Source organism: Cyprinodon variegatus, unplaced genomic scaffold, assembly GCF_000732505.1.
Source record: "Cyprinodon variegatus isolate N-32 unplaced genomic scaffold, C_variegatus-1.0 Scaffold43, whole genome shotgun sequence".
Taxonomy (NCBI): domain Eukaryota; kingdom Metazoa; phylum Chordata; class Actinopteri; order Cyprinodontiformes; family Cyprinodontidae; genus Cyprinodon; species Cyprinodon variegatus.
Window position 1 is genome coordinate 588,706 of NW_015150496.1, and position 20,339 is coordinate 609,044.

At 38.7% G+C, this 20,339-nt stretch overlaps 1 protein-coding gene across 6 annotated transcripts in view; it reads right to left on the reverse strand.

Annotated features, from left to right (window-relative positions):
- cadm1 (cell adhesion molecule 1) overlaps positions 1–20,339 on the reverse strand; it is a 622,928-nt gene that overhangs the window by 118,324 nt on the left and 484,265 nt on the right. For all 6 annotated transcript variants that reach the window (XM_015370204.1, XM_015370203.1, XM_015370201.1 and 3 more), the window contains 2 exons: positions 14,919–15,077; positions 375–471 (listed from right to left, as the gene is read on the reverse strand). In XM_015370204.1, coding sequence (XP_015225690.1) covers positions 375–471; positions 14,919–15,077 — 256 coding nt within the window. The remainder of the gene's footprint in view (positions 1–374; positions 472–14,918; positions 15,078–20,339) is intronic.

The following is a 20,339-nucleotide window of genomic DNA, read 5'->3' on the forward strand; positions in this document are numbered from 1 at the left end:
TGGATGGATGGATGGATGGATGGATGGATGGATGGATGGATGGATGGATGGATGAATGGATCATTAACATCTCATAAAATAGCAATTTCTTAAAAACTGCCTTTTACTGTATTAGTGATCAAATCCTTCTCCATATGACTTAAACATAACACTATCTTCAATTTGTGTTTTTTCAGATGATTAATGTGTAAAAAAAAAAAAATTGTTTATGGATTTTTTTTAAAGGCAAGGGCAAACTTGCTACCCTGAGATGAAGAAATGTGATGTAGGATGTGAATAAACATTTGTGTTGCCATCAGTGAAGAGGTTTGGTCTGCTTCTATTCCCTATGGTTGTGTTTGAGTGGTTGAAAAATGTGTTTGATTGTGTCTTACTGGGGTTTGCCTTTCGCTTTACACGTCAGCTCCAGGTTTTCGCCTTCTCTTGTCAAGCCCTGTGGAAATCCCACCATGATCTTTACCTCTGGTTTGTCTGAAATGATGAGAGGAAAAAGAAAATGGAGAATAAAATAACCATCAACTGAAGAAAACTGTACAGAAAATTCGATTGCTCAGGCAATTATCTAAAAACTGCATGCATATCAAACACACACTGTGGATTCACTTACAAAAAAACTGCTCCACAAGTGAACAGTCGATTCACAATTAAAAGCTTTTTTAGTTTTAGAAATCCTATCAACTCATTTCTGGTCCCAGGAAACATGTATGTGCTGGTACCTTACGAATTTGTTTAGGCAGGATGGTAAAGTAAACTTGGTCTCCCAAAGCCCCTCTTGTATGGCGCTAACGTATATATATATGCCCACTATATGCACAGTACAGTCACAAACAAACTTCTTGACCAGATCCTGTGAAACTGAGCATATGATTCACAGTGGGCCGGTTAAGAAACTCCCTGTGGTGCAGCAGGATATAAGTGATTGTGGTATATAATATATGCACTGTGTTGACTGCCCTAACAGAGCAACCGAATAGACTGAGGCTCTCATGTAATCAGACGTTTAGTTAACTTAGGAACGTATCAAAGGTGCTTATAGACATGCAAAAAGATCAGCAAACACTGCAATGGGCTGTGTGTTTTGATTAATAAAAGCAAATTATAAAACCACATCAGGTAACCATGCTGAGAGTATAACTACTGTCATTTTAAAGGAATAGTACACCCAAAACATGATTAGCCTTCATTTTCTACTCACCCCCATGCTGAACAACACTCTGGAGTACTTTTTTGATATCTCAAATGCATCTGGAGATCTGGGAGGCTTCTTGCTGTCTGCTGACTTTCAAATAATGGAGGTCTATGGTGCCCGAGACAGAAAGGTCCATAAAAGTCCACAAAAAACGTGTCAATATTCCTCCATACTGCTCGTCCAATGTATTCCAAGTGTCCTGAGTGGGTAGCGTCCATAATTTACTCGAAACGAAGTCATTTAGAATGTTTTTAGAGCATAAACAGTAGTGTATAGGATTTCCTAAAAGCGCGTTCACAACGCTACGGAAGCCGGCAGACCAAACCAGATGAAAGTGCGCATTCAGCGTCTGCTCTGCTGATAATGCAAGCGTAGAAGAAGAAATGTGCTGTTTACCTGTGCAAAGAAAGAAACAACAAAAGAAAAATGTCTGAGGACTTCAGTGTTGAGGAAGAGCATGAGTTCTTTGCCGAGCTGAATGCGCACTTTCATCTGGTTTGGTCTGCCGCGGTTTCCGTAGCGTCAGGAACTCGCTTTTAGGAAATCCTATACACTACTGTTTATGCTCTAAAAACATTCTAAATGACTTTGTTTTGAGTAAATTATGGACGTTACCCACTCAGGACACTTGGAATACATTGGACGAGCAGTATGGAGGAATATTGACACGTTTTTTGTGGACTTTTATGGACCTTTCTGTCTCGGGCGACATAGACCTCCATTATTTGAATGTCAGCAGACAGCAAGAAGCCTCCCAGATCTCCAGATGCATTTGAGATATCAAAAAAGTACTCCAGAGTGTTGTTCAGCATGGGGGTGAGTAGAAAATGAAGGCTATCATGTTTTGGGTGTACTATTCCTTTAAGGAGATTTTTCCTTTTAACTCCCAGTCTCTGGTGCATCTTGCTGTTGAAGGGAGAAAACAGAATTGAGACAGTGTTATTGTCCCACTGTAAACAAATTATGGAAACTGAAGAAATTTGAGGATTTAAATGCTTACATCACCAGCTACCATCCATGTACTAACCAGGCCTGACTCTGCAGAGCTTCTTTGATCACACTGAGAACAGGCTTTGGTAGAGTAAACACCCTAGTGAGATCCAAAAAGCTGTTAAGGACATTCTGGCAGTGCACAAGTCTAGTATGGAATTTAACAAGGGTTCAAAAGTTGCTAAAAATCATTTATTCCATGATGGAATTTTTTTTTCACGTGGAGGGTATTCGGATCATTTGCCAACATGCCCAGGTCTGTCAGGTGGAGTGGATAGATGTTTCAGTTTGACAAAGCAGTCTGACCAGCCTGTTGACAGTAAAATCATTTTAATGGTACATCCCCACAAAATGATTCCAGCTATTTTTATTTTTCTGTCTGACCAGAACTCAAAACTCCATGGAAAGACCAGAGCATGGTCAATGGAGGTAAGGTGAGGAGGAGTGGTGGAGCTCAGACAGGAGCAGGGGAGATTGGAGGAAGAAGCCTTGCAGAGAGTACCCAAGCAGGGTAGAGGCAGTTGGCAATGCCCCGCCCTGCAGCTAGGGTGGAGGCAGTTGGCAATGCCCCGCCCTGCAGCTAGGGGAAGAAATATGGAGAGTAGACAGAAAAACTGAGCAGAGAGTCCAGCAGAGGCTGTGGTAAGATGGGATCAGCTTTGAAGATTAGGGTGACAGCCTTAGGGTCGAGTGAGACACCTAACAGAGAGAAAGCACCTTGGTGGGTCCATCTTTATGGTGAAACAGCTTTGTCTTCGCTTCGCACTTTCACCTTACATCAAAGCCACATCCGGTTCCTGTTTGTGGTCGTCACAACACAACTTAACAGATAAGCTCAGATTTTTTTTAACTCACTGTACTTTTATTGCAGTTGTTGCTTCCCTGTAATCACCATCATTTTGTCATTTGCATCACTAGAAGCATATCCTTAACATCTCTTTGCATTACTGCACTCATGAATGCAACTCTTAATGTCGATAACATGTAAATCACTAACTCCAGCTGCTTGAATTGCGTTTGGAGTGAATGCATAAAATTAAGGATAAAAAAACAACAACAAACTTAACATGAGATTCTGTAGTTTGCTAGTCATATCACAGGACCTGTGATGGACTAGCAAACTGTCTGGTTCTCCAAACACTGGAATTCCTCATCTTTGTCCTTATTTGACCTGAAAATCATGTTGCGTATTATAATTGGATCATAGGTGCTGTCCAAAATTAGGCCAAACAGAAATGTTGAAAGTCAGGCCTGGTAAGACCATTTCATCAACCTGATGCACCTCCAATCACAATAAGATATTGATGGAGATGTTTTTCGCAGATCAGGTTTAACTTTTTACTTTTTTATTTTTGAATTCTTTTAGACTATACCAATTCAACAAAAGCATGTTCTCCTCAGATGATCGAGCATCTCACCTTATCTCTATTGCATATTGCAGGTATAGAACAAAAGCTTAGCTTAAGCTGCTTATATACATAATTCTTTCTCTATATATAGACAATTAATACAGGGTTTGGAACATGAATGGAGCTGTAAATGAAAAGCTTCACTTTTTGTCCCAGATACTTCTTCACCACAGCAGGTCCAAGCCATGCTTTCTATCTCAAGGTCCTTCCTACCATAACTCATGAGCCTGACATCAAGACACTAAAACTCTTCCTCGTGAGGCAAAGACTGAGACAAGTCTACTGATTAAAGTTGCTGCAGGAAAACCCAGGAAGACCTTCTTCAGGGTCAGTATGCATCATAAATCAAGGATGCAGAATTTGCTGCTTTGAATTCTTTAAAGGATGGAGTGCAAGATGAGGAAGCTCTTCAAGCAGAACAGACTGTTGACATTTAGCATTTTGGCCTCCCACTGAGGGAACCGTGGTTGAATGTATAAGGCAGAAGAAGAAAACACCACTAAGTCAAAAATGTGCTTGTGATAAAAATGTCTGGAAAAGCTGCTTCTTAAAACAAACAGAGAGCAATGTCAGGGGGACGTTCTCAACAGTTTCAGAGATTAAAAAATAACAAAAGATGCAACAATCAGAGCAACATCCATGACTTCTTCAGTGGTGTTTGAGTGAGAGTCGGTCAATTTTATGCCGCTCAAAGGTATCTTTATTGACAACAGGAAAAAAACAGCAAGCTGAACAAGCTTGGCCTCGGAGGACTTGGCTTGACATAGAAAATAAAGTCATATTCAATGTGTTTTTCCATTACACTTCCTGCCCTGTTAGCCATGGAAGGCTTTTCTGTAGCTGCATCCTGGATAAATTCTACATACACTTCAACCCAAAGAAAAAAACGAAATAAACAAAAAAGAAAATTGCAAAAGAAAGAACACCTGATGAAGACCTAGAAGACAGACAATGCGCATTGCATGCCCATTACAAAAAAGTAAAAGAAAAGTCACTTAGAAACCTCTATAGAAGTAATTGTAATATTTTATTACATTTATCAAGAGGGAAAGAACGCAAGAAACAAACAAAAAGTATTCTGATTTGTTTGCTGTTTACCAGTCAATGACTACTTTTCCATGCTCTGGAGAAAGCGGCTTCAGGTGACCTTTAAGGGTGCTTTGCCGTAAAAGGTTTTCTATTAGATTGTATTAATATTATAGTGCATGAGCACTGTTAAAACAGGTTCTTCCCATATTACCGTACTGTTAAAGTATTGCCCCGTGAAATGGTGGGAGACAACAGGGGAATGGTTGTCGTTTACTTCTGAATGTGTTTAGCGTCGCTGAGAGCTGTGCATTAATTCAGTTATTAATTTAATCTTATCAGTGGTTTAACAGGTTGTATTTTTTTTTTTTCTTTGTCTACAGGTGGAGCCCTAGAAAACTACCCATGTGACCCAAACCAGGCCTCTGCAGCCACTAAATATAGCTTATAGCTCCGAAAGCTGTTATATGTGTATTATTTAGTCAATGGGTTTAATAACAACAAAAACAAATTAATATTTCAATAATACTTAATAAAAACTTTGGTAGTGTATAGTTATGTTGGATTCACACATTTGATTGTCAATTTTGATAATCTAGTTAGCTATTTAAAGAGTAAACTATTTTTGAACTTTTTTCAGCTTTGCTGAATTTTAATAAAAATTTGCAACATTGATACTACATTTATCCCATTAGTCACTGGTTGGATTTATGCTTTGTACAGATGTTTAAATCTGGACCAGGTTCCAAAAAATATTTCAAACCTTGATTATCCCCTAGAGCTCTATTTTATCCATCATCTGCACATGGAAAGAGGATAGATCAAATGCAGACCTAACAAGACATGGAGGTCCACCTAAAATGACAGGTTAGGCAAGTATAGCATTGATTAACAGCTCTATATTACAATGTTATAAGGGGACCATTAATTTATTGAAGTGCTGGATAAATGCATAAAGGGAGAAAATGCATGGATGTGCCAAATTGAAGCCCTGGTAAATGAAGAAGCAATCAAAATTTGCAGCACAACTTAATTTACTCCAGCAAAAAAACTCTGATAAGGCCCAGCATGTGGGTGTAGCGATGGACCTAGACCTGAACCTTCAGAGGCCCTTAAAGCAACAAAGCTGGCCTTCTATCACCTGAAGAACTTTTCCTAGATGACTAATATATATAAAAAAAAAAAAATCACTTGTGTAGTTATCTTTATTTACAATGTTGTCTTCGGAGGTCTGCCTAAAAAGTAGATCCAACAGCTGAGGTTATTCCATTATGTTGCTGCCCTCGCTCTCATTAAAATAAAAAAAAGTAGAATACATCACATCATCTAAGTTCTAAAGTTTGTACATTAGCTCCCCCTTTAACAGAGAATAGACTTAATAATACTTCTGTTAGTTTGTTATTCACAATTTAGATTAGCACCAACTTATATTACAGTCTTGTTATCAGTGTATCGACCAACCAGAAATCCCAGGCTTAAGTTCACTCCGTAAACCCAGAACCAAACAGAGAGGCGTACATCAAGCTCTTGGCAACAGTAATCTGGAAAAAAACTAGAAGACTGTAAAAGTGCCAAATTAAGGTTGAAATCCTTTCGCTTAGAGTTACCTTTGACAGTTCTTTTTAACTGCTATATAAAACATAATTGGTTTAAGTGTGTAGAAGAACTTGCAGTGAAATTTGTGAGAGGTAGCCTAGTGGTTAGAGCATTGCACTTGGTCCTCAGAGGTTCTGAGTTCCAGTCCCACACACTCCCAAAGACTGCCACTCTCGGTCCCTGACCAAGACCCTTAACCCCCACACTGCTCCCCGGATCCTAACAATGAGAGCCCACTGCTACCCATCATAAATGCAGAGAGTGAATTGTATTGCTCTGTACCTGTAACAGTGTAATGACAATGAAATGTTTTAAAAATGCATATATTTTATTAAACTAATGCTCTATTCATGTAGAGCACTACATTGCTTTCTAGCTGAAATGTGCTATATAAATGAACTTGCCATTATGACTAACAACCTCATGATTACGCATTTCTTTGTGTTGCGTTGTCACATTGAAGTCTGTGATTGAACATGACATAGTGTGGACTACGTCAGGGGACTAAATACCCTTGTAGAGATCAGAGTCCATGGCACGCATCTCCTAGCCTCGTGAGACCATCCTGATCTCGCAATCTTTCAAGATTTCACTCGCTAATCATTCTGGAGACTCTCCGTTAAAGAAAGTTTGGAGCCATTCACCAAACGAACGTTCAATCAGCGTTTCAGTCTAAAGAACATGGCGGCTTCAGCCGATGAAACCAGCGTTAGCGTGGCTATCGAGCAAGTTTTATCGGAATTACAGAGTATTTCTTCACTGAAAGAAGAGCAAAACACTGCTCTGGAGGATTTTCTCAGAGGAAAAGATGTTTTTGCTCTTCTCCCGACTGGTTTCGGCAAGAGTAGCCTGCTAGTACGTCATATGCTTCGTTGATCTGATTGGTTTTTTTGGCCCGTCTATCTCCAACATAGGCCAATCAGCTAACCAGTATTTTCGCCCCTTGTCAAAATTACTTCAACCGAAGGTTTCCAGATGGATATGCGGAGCAAATCGATCTGGCGGAGTCAGGTTACGCATCTCCTGACATATAGTGCTGTGTACACAATAGGAATCTTTTTATAATAAAAATGTGTCTTCACAGAGAGGAAGATATATCGTGAGTTAATCTAAATAGCAGAAAAGAGGTGAGGTTATGACTACCCACTGGTGGGGTGAATTGTTCTTGTTGGTTCCCCCAATGATGTTTCCTAAATGTTGGGCTTTGTCGTCACATTTTTAATCAGGCTTTAGAGGGAGAGCTCAGGCCTGAGTTACGGTTTCAGAGCCAGCAGTAAAGTGTCCGACCTTCTCAGCTATAAACAACAAATGTCTGGTTGTCCATCTGTCTGCATCCTGCTCTGTGAGAGGCTAGCTGACGGACAGCAGATGGGCAAGCAGCCAGCTCTGTGGGATTGTGTGGATTCAGACAGCAGCCCCTGGCTTTATTTCCGCTCCAGACTCTACAAGGCGTCCAGCAACTTTTTGCCTGCTCACAGTCATCTGACCTTGTCATCTCAGAGCTATAAACATAAAGGACGCCAGGCATCTCCAGGTTGTTTTGATAGTCCCACATAGATACTGTGAGGCTTAGTTGCCTCTACATGATGAACAATACACATTAGTGCCAAATCCAGAAAGCACATCTTGCTGAAATACTGCCCACTGTATGCAGGAAGGCCATTACCATTATGCTAACTGGATTATTTGCTTTATTGTGAGCCTAACCTCATAAGTGCTCAACATGGCGTTATCAGTCTCCCCTGCAGTCAGCTGACCTAAAGGAGGAAACAAGTGGGTAGGAAGCCAGCAGCTTGCTTTGATTTTATACAAACACATGCAGGCCACTTTATTAGGAACACCTTAAACTGTATAACTCTAAAAGGGAAATCAGCCAAACAAATAGCAGTAACTCAAAGCATGCAAGTGTTTTCAGCTTCCTTGCTGGCCTTTAAACTAACCATTAGAATAGGAGATGGATGAGAATGACTGAACACAGTACCGTTAATGCTGCAGGGTGAGCTGCTCTGAGTATTTTAAAAAGTGCTGGAAATTCAGTCCACACCCAGAGTCCGAATCTATTCTAGTTTGGGCACAATAATCTATATAACTTCATTCCTCTTTGCTTAAGGATTCTATTACAAACTTAACCTTTTTATTACAAGTATACACAACATAGTCATTTTAGACCTGCAAACTGTAAATATACATGCAATTGAAAAAAAAATAAAAAAATTGGTAAATAAATAAATATTTTATATTTATATAAGATAGAAACATGGCTGGACTGGTGCAAATAATCGCTAGTGTGGTAAATGCTGTGGCATCGTCCTGAAGGTAAAAAGTCTTAACAGTCTGTGTTCATGAAGTTTGGGGTCTTCTAAGATTTTAGCAGCCCCTTTTCTGACCCTAAACCTGTACAAGTCCTGGATGGAGGGACGGTCAGCTCTGATAATCCTCTATAATGGCTTCAAACCACACAGAGATAGATGAATAAAAAACAACCTGAGTGATAAAAGTAGCCCCCATAGGAGGTCATAGTTGTTGGGTTTCCCATAGGAAGTGCTAAAATTTACTCTGGACTGAAAGGCATCCGAGTTTTATCATAAATGGTCAGAAACGGAGAAGATATTCATTGAGCAGCCACTGAGTGGATGAAGATAGATTGACAGAATTTAGAGTAAAATAGGCTGGAGAAGAAATGTGTCATTGCAAAGTTAAAAAAAACCTGAGCCATCTTTGTTAGAAAATGTCCTTTAATTCTATTGTTCAACTATCTGCTATATAGAGCAGGAGAAATGCCACATACATCTGACCCCTTTCAGAAACTTTATTAAAGGAACTTTAAATGTTAGAGATTTTACACATGCAATTTTATGCAGAAACTTTTGCATAAAGCAGGACAGTGTATATTTATGATTGTCGGCCAAAGCTAGTTTCAATTTACTGATCATTTGAAATATGATACAGCAAAATATGTTTACATAAGACACCAGATATACAGCAAAAATGTATCTGAGAGTCCAAAATAAGTGACAATTACCTTTGATGCAGGTTTGTCCAAAAACCTGTGGCTCAAATTAAACAGGATTTAACGCCACAGTCCTTCTAAAGGGACGGCCACCTAACTCTCCCTAAAAGATTGAAAGATCTTACTGTCCTTTATATGTGGAGATTGTTAGCCTTCTGAAGGAAATCCTTTTTGGTCATGAGGTATCTTGGTGAACTGGATCTCATGTAAGTTGTTTTTTTAGTTTTTTTTTCTTTTATAGCTTGTTTTTAACCTTTAGTGTGTTCTACTGGATTTCTTTTTTTTGTTTGTTTTTATGGCACTGCGTCACTGGCTGCGGCACTGGCTCGTTTTTCTGACAGTAAACCGACAGGAAAAGGGGGTATGAGAGAGGAGGAGAGACATACGACAAAGGACCACATGCCGGATTCGAACCTGGGTCAGCCGCGTCGAGGACTAAGAGCAAAGAGCAAACTAACAGCAAATATTTTCCTTTCATTCCTGTTTTATTTTATGCAAGCCAGTGTTTTAAGTGTTTTGATTTACTTTTCTATGGTAAATCTCTCTAATGCTTAACTTTTTTTTCAGCTGTTTTCTAGTCTGTTTCTTTTGATTATTTTCTGTATGTGGTTGGTTTGGTTTTCACTTTAGTTCTTGATTATTTCCAAATGTTTGGATAGGTTCCCCCTTGTGTGTTTAACCATCCCCCCCCCCCCCCCCCCCCAAGTTATTTTTTGGTAATAAATCCCAACTATCCTTATCATGCTCCTCTTCCTTTCTACAAATTGGTCCAGAAACAAAAAAATATAGCAGGTCCTTTTAAACTGTTTCAGCCTGAGATATCATACATACTATTCTTTTCAATTTGGGAATTTTTACCCTTTAAAAGTTGTTATACTTACAAAGTTCCATAAAAATGCAGAAAAATATGCACACAAAAAAAAACAATGGCACTTTATCTACTTATTTTACAGCTGATATAATAAGTTTCCCTGAAATCTTATGTTTAGTTTTTACCAATATCTCTCCAGTCCATGTGTCCAATTGATCTACTTTCAGACTGATTCATCCAAAGAGTATTGCTCCAGAAATTTTGTCTGGAACATTAGTCTACTTGCCCCCAAGAAAACTTCCTTCTGACCTTCATAACATCACTCAATAATTAAACTTTGACTCTTTTCTTCTGTAGGTCAGATGATAACAAATTTAAGACTATGGAGATTTAATTTTTTGCATATAGTATTCTGCTATAATGCTGAACTTGCTCAGACAGTCGAACTTGAGGATGTTGACAGATGTCTTTAACATCCTCCACTTCCCTACAGTGGAAAAGTCCATTTTAATTTTTCTAAAACTCTTCTAAACCCTTCTTAGATGCCATATCTTCCTAATTTGAGCATCTTTAGAAAAAAGAAAATGAGATTAACCTAGTTTGTCCATCGCCAGATTTTTTAAAAAATGTTATTTGTATAAGCTGAACTTTATTCACTTTCGCTTTTATTATCATTGATGAATTAGCTAAATACATCTTAAATAAAGAAAAACAGTCTTATGTTGTGTACCTACCTTTCAAGATAACTAATCATATTTCCAACACTCTTTAAACTTTAAAATGTTTTTTTTTTTTTTACTTAATGTTTTTGTCTATGTAATCAAACTGCCTTGTTCTCAACTCCCTGGGCCACATATTACAGTGAGAATCACTAAAATAATTTCTAAAGCATCTAAAAAGCTGCTTCATCACATCTCAGGCTGTGTTGTTGTGGTACAGGGTGAGTTCAAAGCAGGTGATGTTGCAGCACGCCCAGAGCACGGCAGCCCAAGCTCTGCTTGACGCAGCGTAAGGCTCTAAGCCAACGGTGCATGTAAGCTTTAAGTCATAAGAGGCCATTCTGCTGCAGTAGATGCACCATAATCTTCCTTTTTATTCACAGGGAAAAGGTCAGGAGCTACAGAGCACATTTTATCTTTAAACAGTGTGACAGAACATGCCAGAGGGTCCAGACATACCGTAAGGTCAAAGCAGCAGGAACATAATGGTTAAAAACTTGTAAAAACAAACAGAAAAAAAATCCTGAAATATGTAATGCTCCTATTAGTGGAAACACAGAAGGGTAATGTGCCTCTACTTGGGTAATGGGCTTTGACGCATCATCAATAAACTGGAGTGGCTAAGTACTATTAGCACCCCTGTATCATCATGCTGTTTTCACGTTCTACATATAAGAACCAGGTTTCTGAAAAGGAGGACCCTTTTTTTTCGGGGGGTCGACTGTTGGGCCCACTGACTGGACCGAACCTCAGCAGAGAGCAATGAGCTACCTGTCCACAGCCGGAGGAGGGGGGCTGGTATTAGATGGGGGAAGCACAGCATGTGTCTACCATCACCAGGTTGGGTTTGGCCGTTCCGTCCCCCGCCGTCTCCCTGCCCCCAGCCGTGGAGCTGACGGCTCGGTTCGAGTGCCCGGTGTGTTTCGACTATGTGCTACACTGTTCTCCAAGGGTGTAACTTTGTGATGAAAATTTGTGGGGACACTCGGGTGGGGGCTAATGGACCTACACTTACTCAACCCAAAAGCTGTCATTAGATTTTTGTATTTTCCAAAAAATGAGCTCAAACATATATTTATTGAATGCTTTTCTACTGTCGAGAGCACAGAGGAACCAAAATTCACTTATATTTATATTTATAGATGTTAGAGAAATGCCTTTTAATGCATTACCTATATAGGGACCAAAAACATTAATGTATAAAAAAAAAAAATTAATAACAGCTGATTCCGATGCCAAAATTGATATATCATGCATCCCTGAAAGTACATTTTCAATTTTATCCATCCATCCAGAAAAATATGGATATGCTGCATTTTAAATATAGCTTAGCATATTTTTTTCTTGTAAACTTACCAGTAAACTTGGAGATATATTTTATTGCGTGTTGCACATCCCAGTAAATCTGTTTCCCCTTTAAATCTGCAGCTCTCCCTACTTCTATCTGTGCTCTGCTTAAAAAGATTTATCAACCTCTTTACTAATATAATGATGCCAAAAACAAAATTTCAAGATATGTAGAGGCTCTGCAGTCTGATTCTATCTGTACAATAAGAAAACATGTTAATTTTAACCTGTAACTGGGAGTCATGGTCCTCTAAAAAGCCAAGCTTTTTAACTAGTAAAGAAGAACAAACTATGTTTTCTTAAGCTTCTTGCATTATAATACTAACTTTTATAAACTTACAATTTGTTGCCATTTTAGCTTGTTAGCAGAAAAAACTCTGTATTTCAAACAAACATATTTTCAGTGGTATGATCTCAAATTTTTTTAACCAACTGGTATCCGATCTTTTACTTAAACATCGAAGTAGCTGCTGGTTAATATTCACTGAGTGCTGCTGAGTGTCTCTCCTCCATGTAGCTACTTTGTACACAGTGAAATGTGACTGCAAATCTGATGTCTCAAAGCGAGAGAGGAAAAAAATATGGATTCAAAATGCTCTGAACACAGATAGCTGCACCCAACCTCTGTTACCTTTGACTTAAGTAAATAAGCGGAAAGGGGGGGAAAAAAAGCCGAAATTATTGTTGGGGACATGTCCACACCAGTCCTTCAGAAAATTGCGCCTGTGCTGTAGTGGACCAAAATCCCGGACGATTTTCAAAAATCCCCCTGGAGCATTGTTTTAGGTATGAAAAGTAGAAAATGTCTGAGAAAAAGAGGACGTCTGGCCATGTTATCTACACATGATGTCTAAATCTCTCCAAGAGGCTTTCCTTCAATCCCAGTAAAGATGAAGTTGGACTGATCGACCCAACTGCTTCTGATCTGGCCTCTCAGTCTGATAAGTAATTTGCACATGTTGGGGGATTCCGTTGTTTTTGCCCTCATCAAGTTTTCCATTTTTGACATGCCTGTCTACCTCCTGCAGAGTGTTCTTCAATAGCCAGACGTCTTTTTTCCGCTGTTTTACGTGCTTTTCTTTTGAACAACGAGGGCCTTTTGATGTCAACAATCTTACCAGGGCGTGTTCCTCTTTTACTCATAATGTGTCAAAAGGCAACATGTTGCTTTTTCTTCACTGATGGATCGACTATGATCAGCGTTCTCTGCTCAGACTGGGCAGATTTCTGATGCAGTGAGAGCAACTTTGATCAGATTTCGTCAATAGAGAAACTCAACAGTCTGGTGAAATAAAACAAACATCTGATCATCAACTAGAAACAAAACCTAAAACTTTTCATACTTAATGACTAGCTGCAAAGAGAAGCACTGTACAAGCACAAACACTGTTGCATAGTTTCCTTGTCCCTGCTAGGTAAATCTCTCCTTCCAGCATCATCCTGCCACCACTTTGTTTCACAGTGGGGATCATGTGTTAAGGAATATCAACAGCTCTCTCCCTGACCTGCCTGCGGTGCTCCGTGGTCTTTATGAGACTATATGTTCCCCCGATGTTCTCTGACAAACCTTTGAGGCCAAACAGAACAGCTGATCTTTATGGAGGGCAATCATAGTTAAGGGATGCTAAACACTATGTTGTAGCAATATAAATGTGAACATCTAACTGGAATAAATATTGTATTGCACAGTTGGGGGTGCAAAATTGCAAGAGTTTGACTTTTCGAGGAGGGCGGTTTTTCACTTTGTTGCGCCCTTCAGATACCTGAATAAAAATCTGCTCTTAAGCACTTCAAAAGTGCAGTTTTTCAAAGCAGATGGCCAATTTTAATGTTGAATACCTGGACAGGCCAACATTTGGAGGTGGATCTTAACAGGTTGCATTATTATTAAAAACAAAAGTGTTCAGAGCTTCTTCGTCTATTGCTCTCTCCACTGTCAGAAACTGCAGCATTAATGTTCTCTGCTGCATTATGCTGCTTTCACTGACCTCCTCTTCAAATAGGTGGAGGAAAAAAAGCACTAGTAATGCAGCAAGACCCATAAGGTAAAGTAAAACTAAGTATTTTTCCACATTTCTAACTCTTTTAGAAAAAAAAATATAGGATTAAAATAAGATAATTATATCAAATAAGCAGATATGCTAACTGTCAAATCTAATGCATGTGGTAAATACCATGCATGCTAATGTAAATGTGAAATTCTTTACTTTAAAAAATCAATATGACATTTGTTTTGAAGAAACATGTCATGCTTTTCTTTTAATGCAAATAAACAGCTTGTTTCTGCAACTTTCCTGCTGTTTATAGACTATGTGGACAATTTATTTATGAACTGACATTATATGAAGTTATTAAATTCCACTCGTCACTAGCACTAAACCTCAGCTCTTACTAGCACTGGGCACTAAGGTTTAGACATGGAAGTAAGCATCTTGAGCATCATTACACCATTAATAATAATAATAATTTAATGGCTTGTTGCCTTTGCCACAAGTCTTAACTGCTGATTCTAAGCTAATACTCTCAGTTTTCTCTAACACAGTACAATTAATTTAACTTTTAATTAACTTTTCTTGTCCAAAAAAAGTCAATCTGATTTAATTTCTCTGATCCATGGCTTTGTAGTGTAACTGTCTTAAATATAAAAACATTGTATTTCAATATGGACTTGTGCTGTTTTATTGGAAGTATATATAATGGCTTTTTATTAATTACTCTTGAAAATCAAAAAATCTAATTCACCATTTATAAATAAAATTGAAATGAAAAAAAGCTAAGTGACAAATTCAAGCGTGTGAACAGAAAAAGCCAGAGTACTTACACTGAACCTCCAGATATTTGCGTGCTCTGAAGTCCTTGACGGCAGGGTGGTCCACGATGCAGGTTACAGGGATCCCGTCATCCTCCTTGGTGACGGTGAATGTCACCCGACTGGTAACTGTGTACATTCTGTCGTAGGTCAGCTCCACTTTGGGCTTACCTGCCGAAAATAAAGCAAAACAAAGACACTATGTTAAAGCTGGAGACCCATCTGTTCCAATATATCAACAAGAGTAAATGTAAGACTCGGGGATTTCAGGCTTACAGCGTAAAAGTTAATGCACACTTGGATAATAATGTCAGCTTATCACATTTAGCCTTCTAAATTTAACTTTTCTACATTGGCTGAGTTCCTTTGGAGAAGATTATAGTGAAAAATAAGGGAAAAACATAACAAATGTGAGCGAGATGTCTTTAATTAATCTTTAACTTAATTTGCATTAAGCATGGTGGTACTAGAGACAGAAATCTGGTGAATGCATCATCGGGAGTTTGATATTTAATTTATTACTATTTCTATTATTAAATTGTAATTTATTTGGTGTTTGAGATTCATAAAATGATATAGTTTTTTAATTAAGGTCCTACTGTTTAATGGGATATTCAGATTTAATATAATATTTGATTGTATAGTTTTGGATAGGTGTAGTTTTTTCTAAAGTCCCAGGACCTTAGTCTCTAATTGGACATATGGATGAAGCTCATCACGCTGCTAGAGGACAGATGGCTTCTGCAGAGAGAGCCGTCTGCTGCTTAGTGATGAAAAAAACATAAAAGAAAAAATATGTAACTTTCTTTTTTTTAAATGATTTTGGTAATCGTTTAGAGCAGTGAGAGGTGTTACAACAGGGCCACAGCCAACTTAGAAACATTTGTATATATTTTATTTTTTTAACTCTTAAAATTTAAATTGAAATCGAATCTGGGAAAGTTTAAGGCCTGTTTTTTTTTAAATAAAAACAGATAAAATAAAGTAAATACACACTCCTGCTACAGTCATTAGCTCACCTTTCTAATTATGCTAATGTTTACAAATAGTTTGCTAAATGTACTAATAGCCATATTTAAAAAAAATAATAAAATAATCTTAAAATTGTCCCATTCAATTTGTAAAAACACTGGTGCAACAAAAAATAAAACCTTATTTTAAAACCCTATTTAGCCAGGTTTAATGGATGAGTATGCCGGACCAAATGGGTACATGATGACCAAGGGACACAAAACCAGCGTACGGTCATTACACATGATTGGATTGTTACGATTCTGGCGTGCCTGTATGCATTTTCTTAATCTCCTCCTGCTTTTCTGCTATCAGCTTTATCAGATGCACATCTGAGCTACTCTCCAAAGCACCTCAGTAAAGCTTATTTCCTGCATATGCCCAGCTGCTTTTATACACTTGATTTCTGCTGATTGGCAATGCCAGATTATTGAAAGCCTTGCATGTGTAAATGTTCATATTTTTTTCCCTGCCTTCTTCTCTTCCTGCTCTCAACCAAATTTCTACCTGCTTGATTTCCCTGTCTTTTCCTTGTTGAACAACTTATCAGCCTCCAGTGTATCCACCACACCCATTAAAACCTTGCCTATCCCACAGATTATCTAGCCTGAATTGGCCTGCCTGTGTTTGACTCTCACAGGTCCACATGGATTTCCCTCTGATCTCAGTGACTCAGCCCTTTGCTGAGATTAAAACTTCTAAATCTCGTCTTATGAATCCAGCTGTGGCATCATCATCGTCTTGGTTATTTTTTAAGCAGAAGAAGCCAATAACCCTCTGAGAGGGCTTCCTGAGTTTTCTGTTCATCGGATTCTCGGCAACCCCAAACCTCTCTGTTTTAGACAAACTTTATTGTCATTTTGTACACACAGAGTATATAAAACAAAATTTCAATTTTACAGCACCCATGACATTTAAATTTTGTTAAAGTGACTCAAATGTGAACATTGCGAGAAAAAAACATGGTGCAAAAAAGCGCATTGATATGGTCTATGACACAATTTAATCAAAAATGTTTTCAACATTCAACTTTTTTTTTTGTTTTTTGTCGTTTTTTTTTTTTCAGCATTCAGCTATCTGATCGCCGTGGGGAAGAAGCTGTTTTGGAATCTGCTGGACCCGCATTGAATGCTGGGAAGAGGCGCTGCAGCCTCCACACCACCCAGTGAGACAGCTGGTCAGAAAGCTCTCTCTGGTGCTTCTGTAAAAGGTGGTGAGGATGGGTGGGGGCAGGTGGGCTCTCCTCTTCCTCCTCAGAATGCACATGCGCTTTTGTGCCCTTCTGATCAGTGAGGTGGTGTTTACAGTCCGTAAAGTTGCCTTTGATGTGTACCCCCAAGAATTTGGTGCTGCTGGCCACCTCTACAGCTGAGCTGTTGATTAGCATTGGTTAGGCTGATTTCTCCTGAAATTAATGATTATCTCCTTCGGTTTCTCCACATTCTGGATCAGGTGGGTCTCAGCACCAGTCCACTAGCTGCTCCACCTCCTCTCTGTAGTCCTCGTCGTTGTCATTTCTGACTATTAGGTTGTCCCTAATAGTGCCCAAAGTTGTTTTCTGTTTCCAGCCAGAGTTAATTTCAATAAATTTTAACTTTTAACTCACATTTTTTCTGGCTGAAACCTCAGGTCTTCAATCTAAACCATTGCTTAGATGAGGATACTATCGTGGGAATTTGCACTGACTTAATCTGGACAATTAGGAGAATTTGTTCTCCCGTATAATTTTTTTTTCATTTTGATTTTAAAAAAAAATGGAATTCCTGGTAATATTTCTGTTTAACGTATAGTGCCATTTGTGGGGTCCTGTCACTGCTCCAAATGAAGAGGTAGATTGGGGTCAGTTCCAGCAGGGGACGGTACAACAAGTCCAGTCAGAAACATGATAAATTGATTAATCACAGCAACCAATGTTGACACTGTTCCCAAGCTGGAAAGTTGCATGAACATCCAGGGATGTGTGGCTTTGGTGCTGGATACACCAGTTTTGGGCACATAGAGATTTTACAGCTGGCAGACATTTATATGAATGCCACAACTGTGGATCTGGCTGACGGTAGAGGGAGGGGAGTGTTGGATTATGATCAGTTGGATTTCCATAAAAAAAAAATAAGATATATAATAACATTTCTTTTCAATATTCAAGATATCTGTGCTCTTCAAATAAGTTTTTTTCTACTGTTTCAAATATGGGAATTGGGATATTATGAATATCTTAATAAATTGTGTTTGCAATGTTGATTCGAGATGTTTAATTGAAATGGTATTTGGAAAAGTAAAAAAAATATATATATATATTTATTCAATTTTGGAAGTCAGTGAATGTGCACTTATTATGGAGCAATCCAACATCATCAACCAGATCAGTCACAGCGTTTGGAAACAAAAGTCAAATATATTCTTGTGTGGTAAATAATTTACTAATAGTTGCAGTAGAGTTGTGTAAAACCAATACACACAAGATAAAAGCTCATATGTTACTGAATATATTCCTAAAGAGGCCATTTTAAAGTAACTCGATTCCTTTTTCCTTCATACAAAGACGAAGGAAGCAGATGTTGTAGCTGCAAATCATAGAGAACTCCTGAGAAATATGGTTCAGTTTAGACTTTGCTTAAAATAATAGTAAATAATAAATAAAAAAAAATGACTGGAGAGTAAATGAGACAAAAAAAAAGTGCAGAAGCAGGGTTGTTGAGCTAATGCAATTGCAGATTCTTTGAAATGTTAACCAGGGCCTTAAAGATTAGAAAGAATTTAACACTAGCTAAAGAACAAACTGACTGTCTTGCAAGATGCAGCAACATTTTATGAAAGTAAGGCTGATTTTTTGGGGATTGTGTCTGGCCAATGACTTGTGGCCTATGCAGGGGAATCAACCCAAATGGTGAGTTTTAGCAAAATAATTACCTTAAAAACACCAGAAAGAAGCATCTTGGTTCCAGATCAAAAACATTAATGTTTTGAAACAGCCAGCCTAATTAAAGGACAACATGTGTGGTGTTATAAACTAGAGTTTCTGAAAACCAAGTACTGCAGAAAAACTGTCAGATATAGTCCAATCACCCTGTGCTGGAATACCTGTTGACTGAGGACATTATATTCACTGAAAGCTCATTCTCAAGCACCCATCCTGAGCTTATATAGTAATAGTGCCTGATATACTATAGAGTAGCAGCGAAACCATAGAGGTTTGTTGTCCTTCATGCAGAGGGACAAAGAATAACCTCAGTGCCAAAGCAGCTATGGAGAAGGAAGTAGAAAATGAGCACAGAAAAACTGATAGACACTGCAAGTTGACTTTTTTGATTTTCCTGCTCCAGCAACTCTTTCAGCTTTTTCATGGTGTTTGTTGTATTGATGAGACACAGACTCTTCTTCACTTCTGCACAGATACTGAAAGGAAGTAGGCCAAAGAAAAGGGATAAAAAAAAATTATCCTGCTTTGTGACCTAAATGCTCAACCCCTGCTCTTCTAAAGCAAATTGTCTGTTTAATGTTAACACCACAATGGTCTGCACTACTTTGTCTGTTGTCCAGTGTTCGAGATAGATGCAACTAAATATTCAGCTGAAAAGAAAAACCTACAAACTGAAGGATGTGTAACAAACATTTTAAAACATTTAGGGGCCTTTTAAGTAAGCTACAAAGTTATTTAAAGGCACACCCCAGACTTTATAACCTGAATAGTTGACGCATATGAGTTATTTTAAATGATTCCTCAGGCCAATATACAGCACTTGACACCATCAATGCTACAAGCCAGGCTCCCCTCTTGAAATAATCTCTATGTAAGTTAAGAGAACTCGCACCGGCGTTTACCAGGTTTTGTGAAGAACTTATCGGTTTATGGCCACAGGCTCTTATATCGTCATGGAGCTAAGGCTTTGGCTCTACTATTTTTCCATCTGCTCGAGTACTGGTCATGGCTGAGGCAAGGAAAACCTCTAAACCTTCTGAGGAGGCTAAAAAGAGAAAGCGTGAAAGGGATCCTGCTTGTGGAAAAGCAAAAGTCGATCTTGGAAAGGAGTTTGTTCATTGTCACAGAAGAAGAGGGGTGTAAAGGGCGAGTGTTTGCCTAGTGGTTAGAGCAGTGCGCCTGTGCTCTGAGAAGACCCAGTGGCTGTTCACTAGAGCTCCGCCACTGGTCCTCTGCGCCGCATGTCGTGGTCAGGCCTGCCCCGGCGGTGCTCTACATCAGCGGTCCCCAACCTTTTTAGCACCACGGGCCGCTATATGTCAGACAATATTTTCACGGACGATGCCGTCGGATGATACGACTGGCATAAAATCTAATAAAAACAGCATAAAAATAAAACAACAAGCCGGTCCCATCTAGGCGTAATCAGAGAAAATGACAGACGAAGTGTGCTCCTGATGTCCAGTCTGCTCCGTAGCTTTGTTTTGGTCGCTGTAACCGCA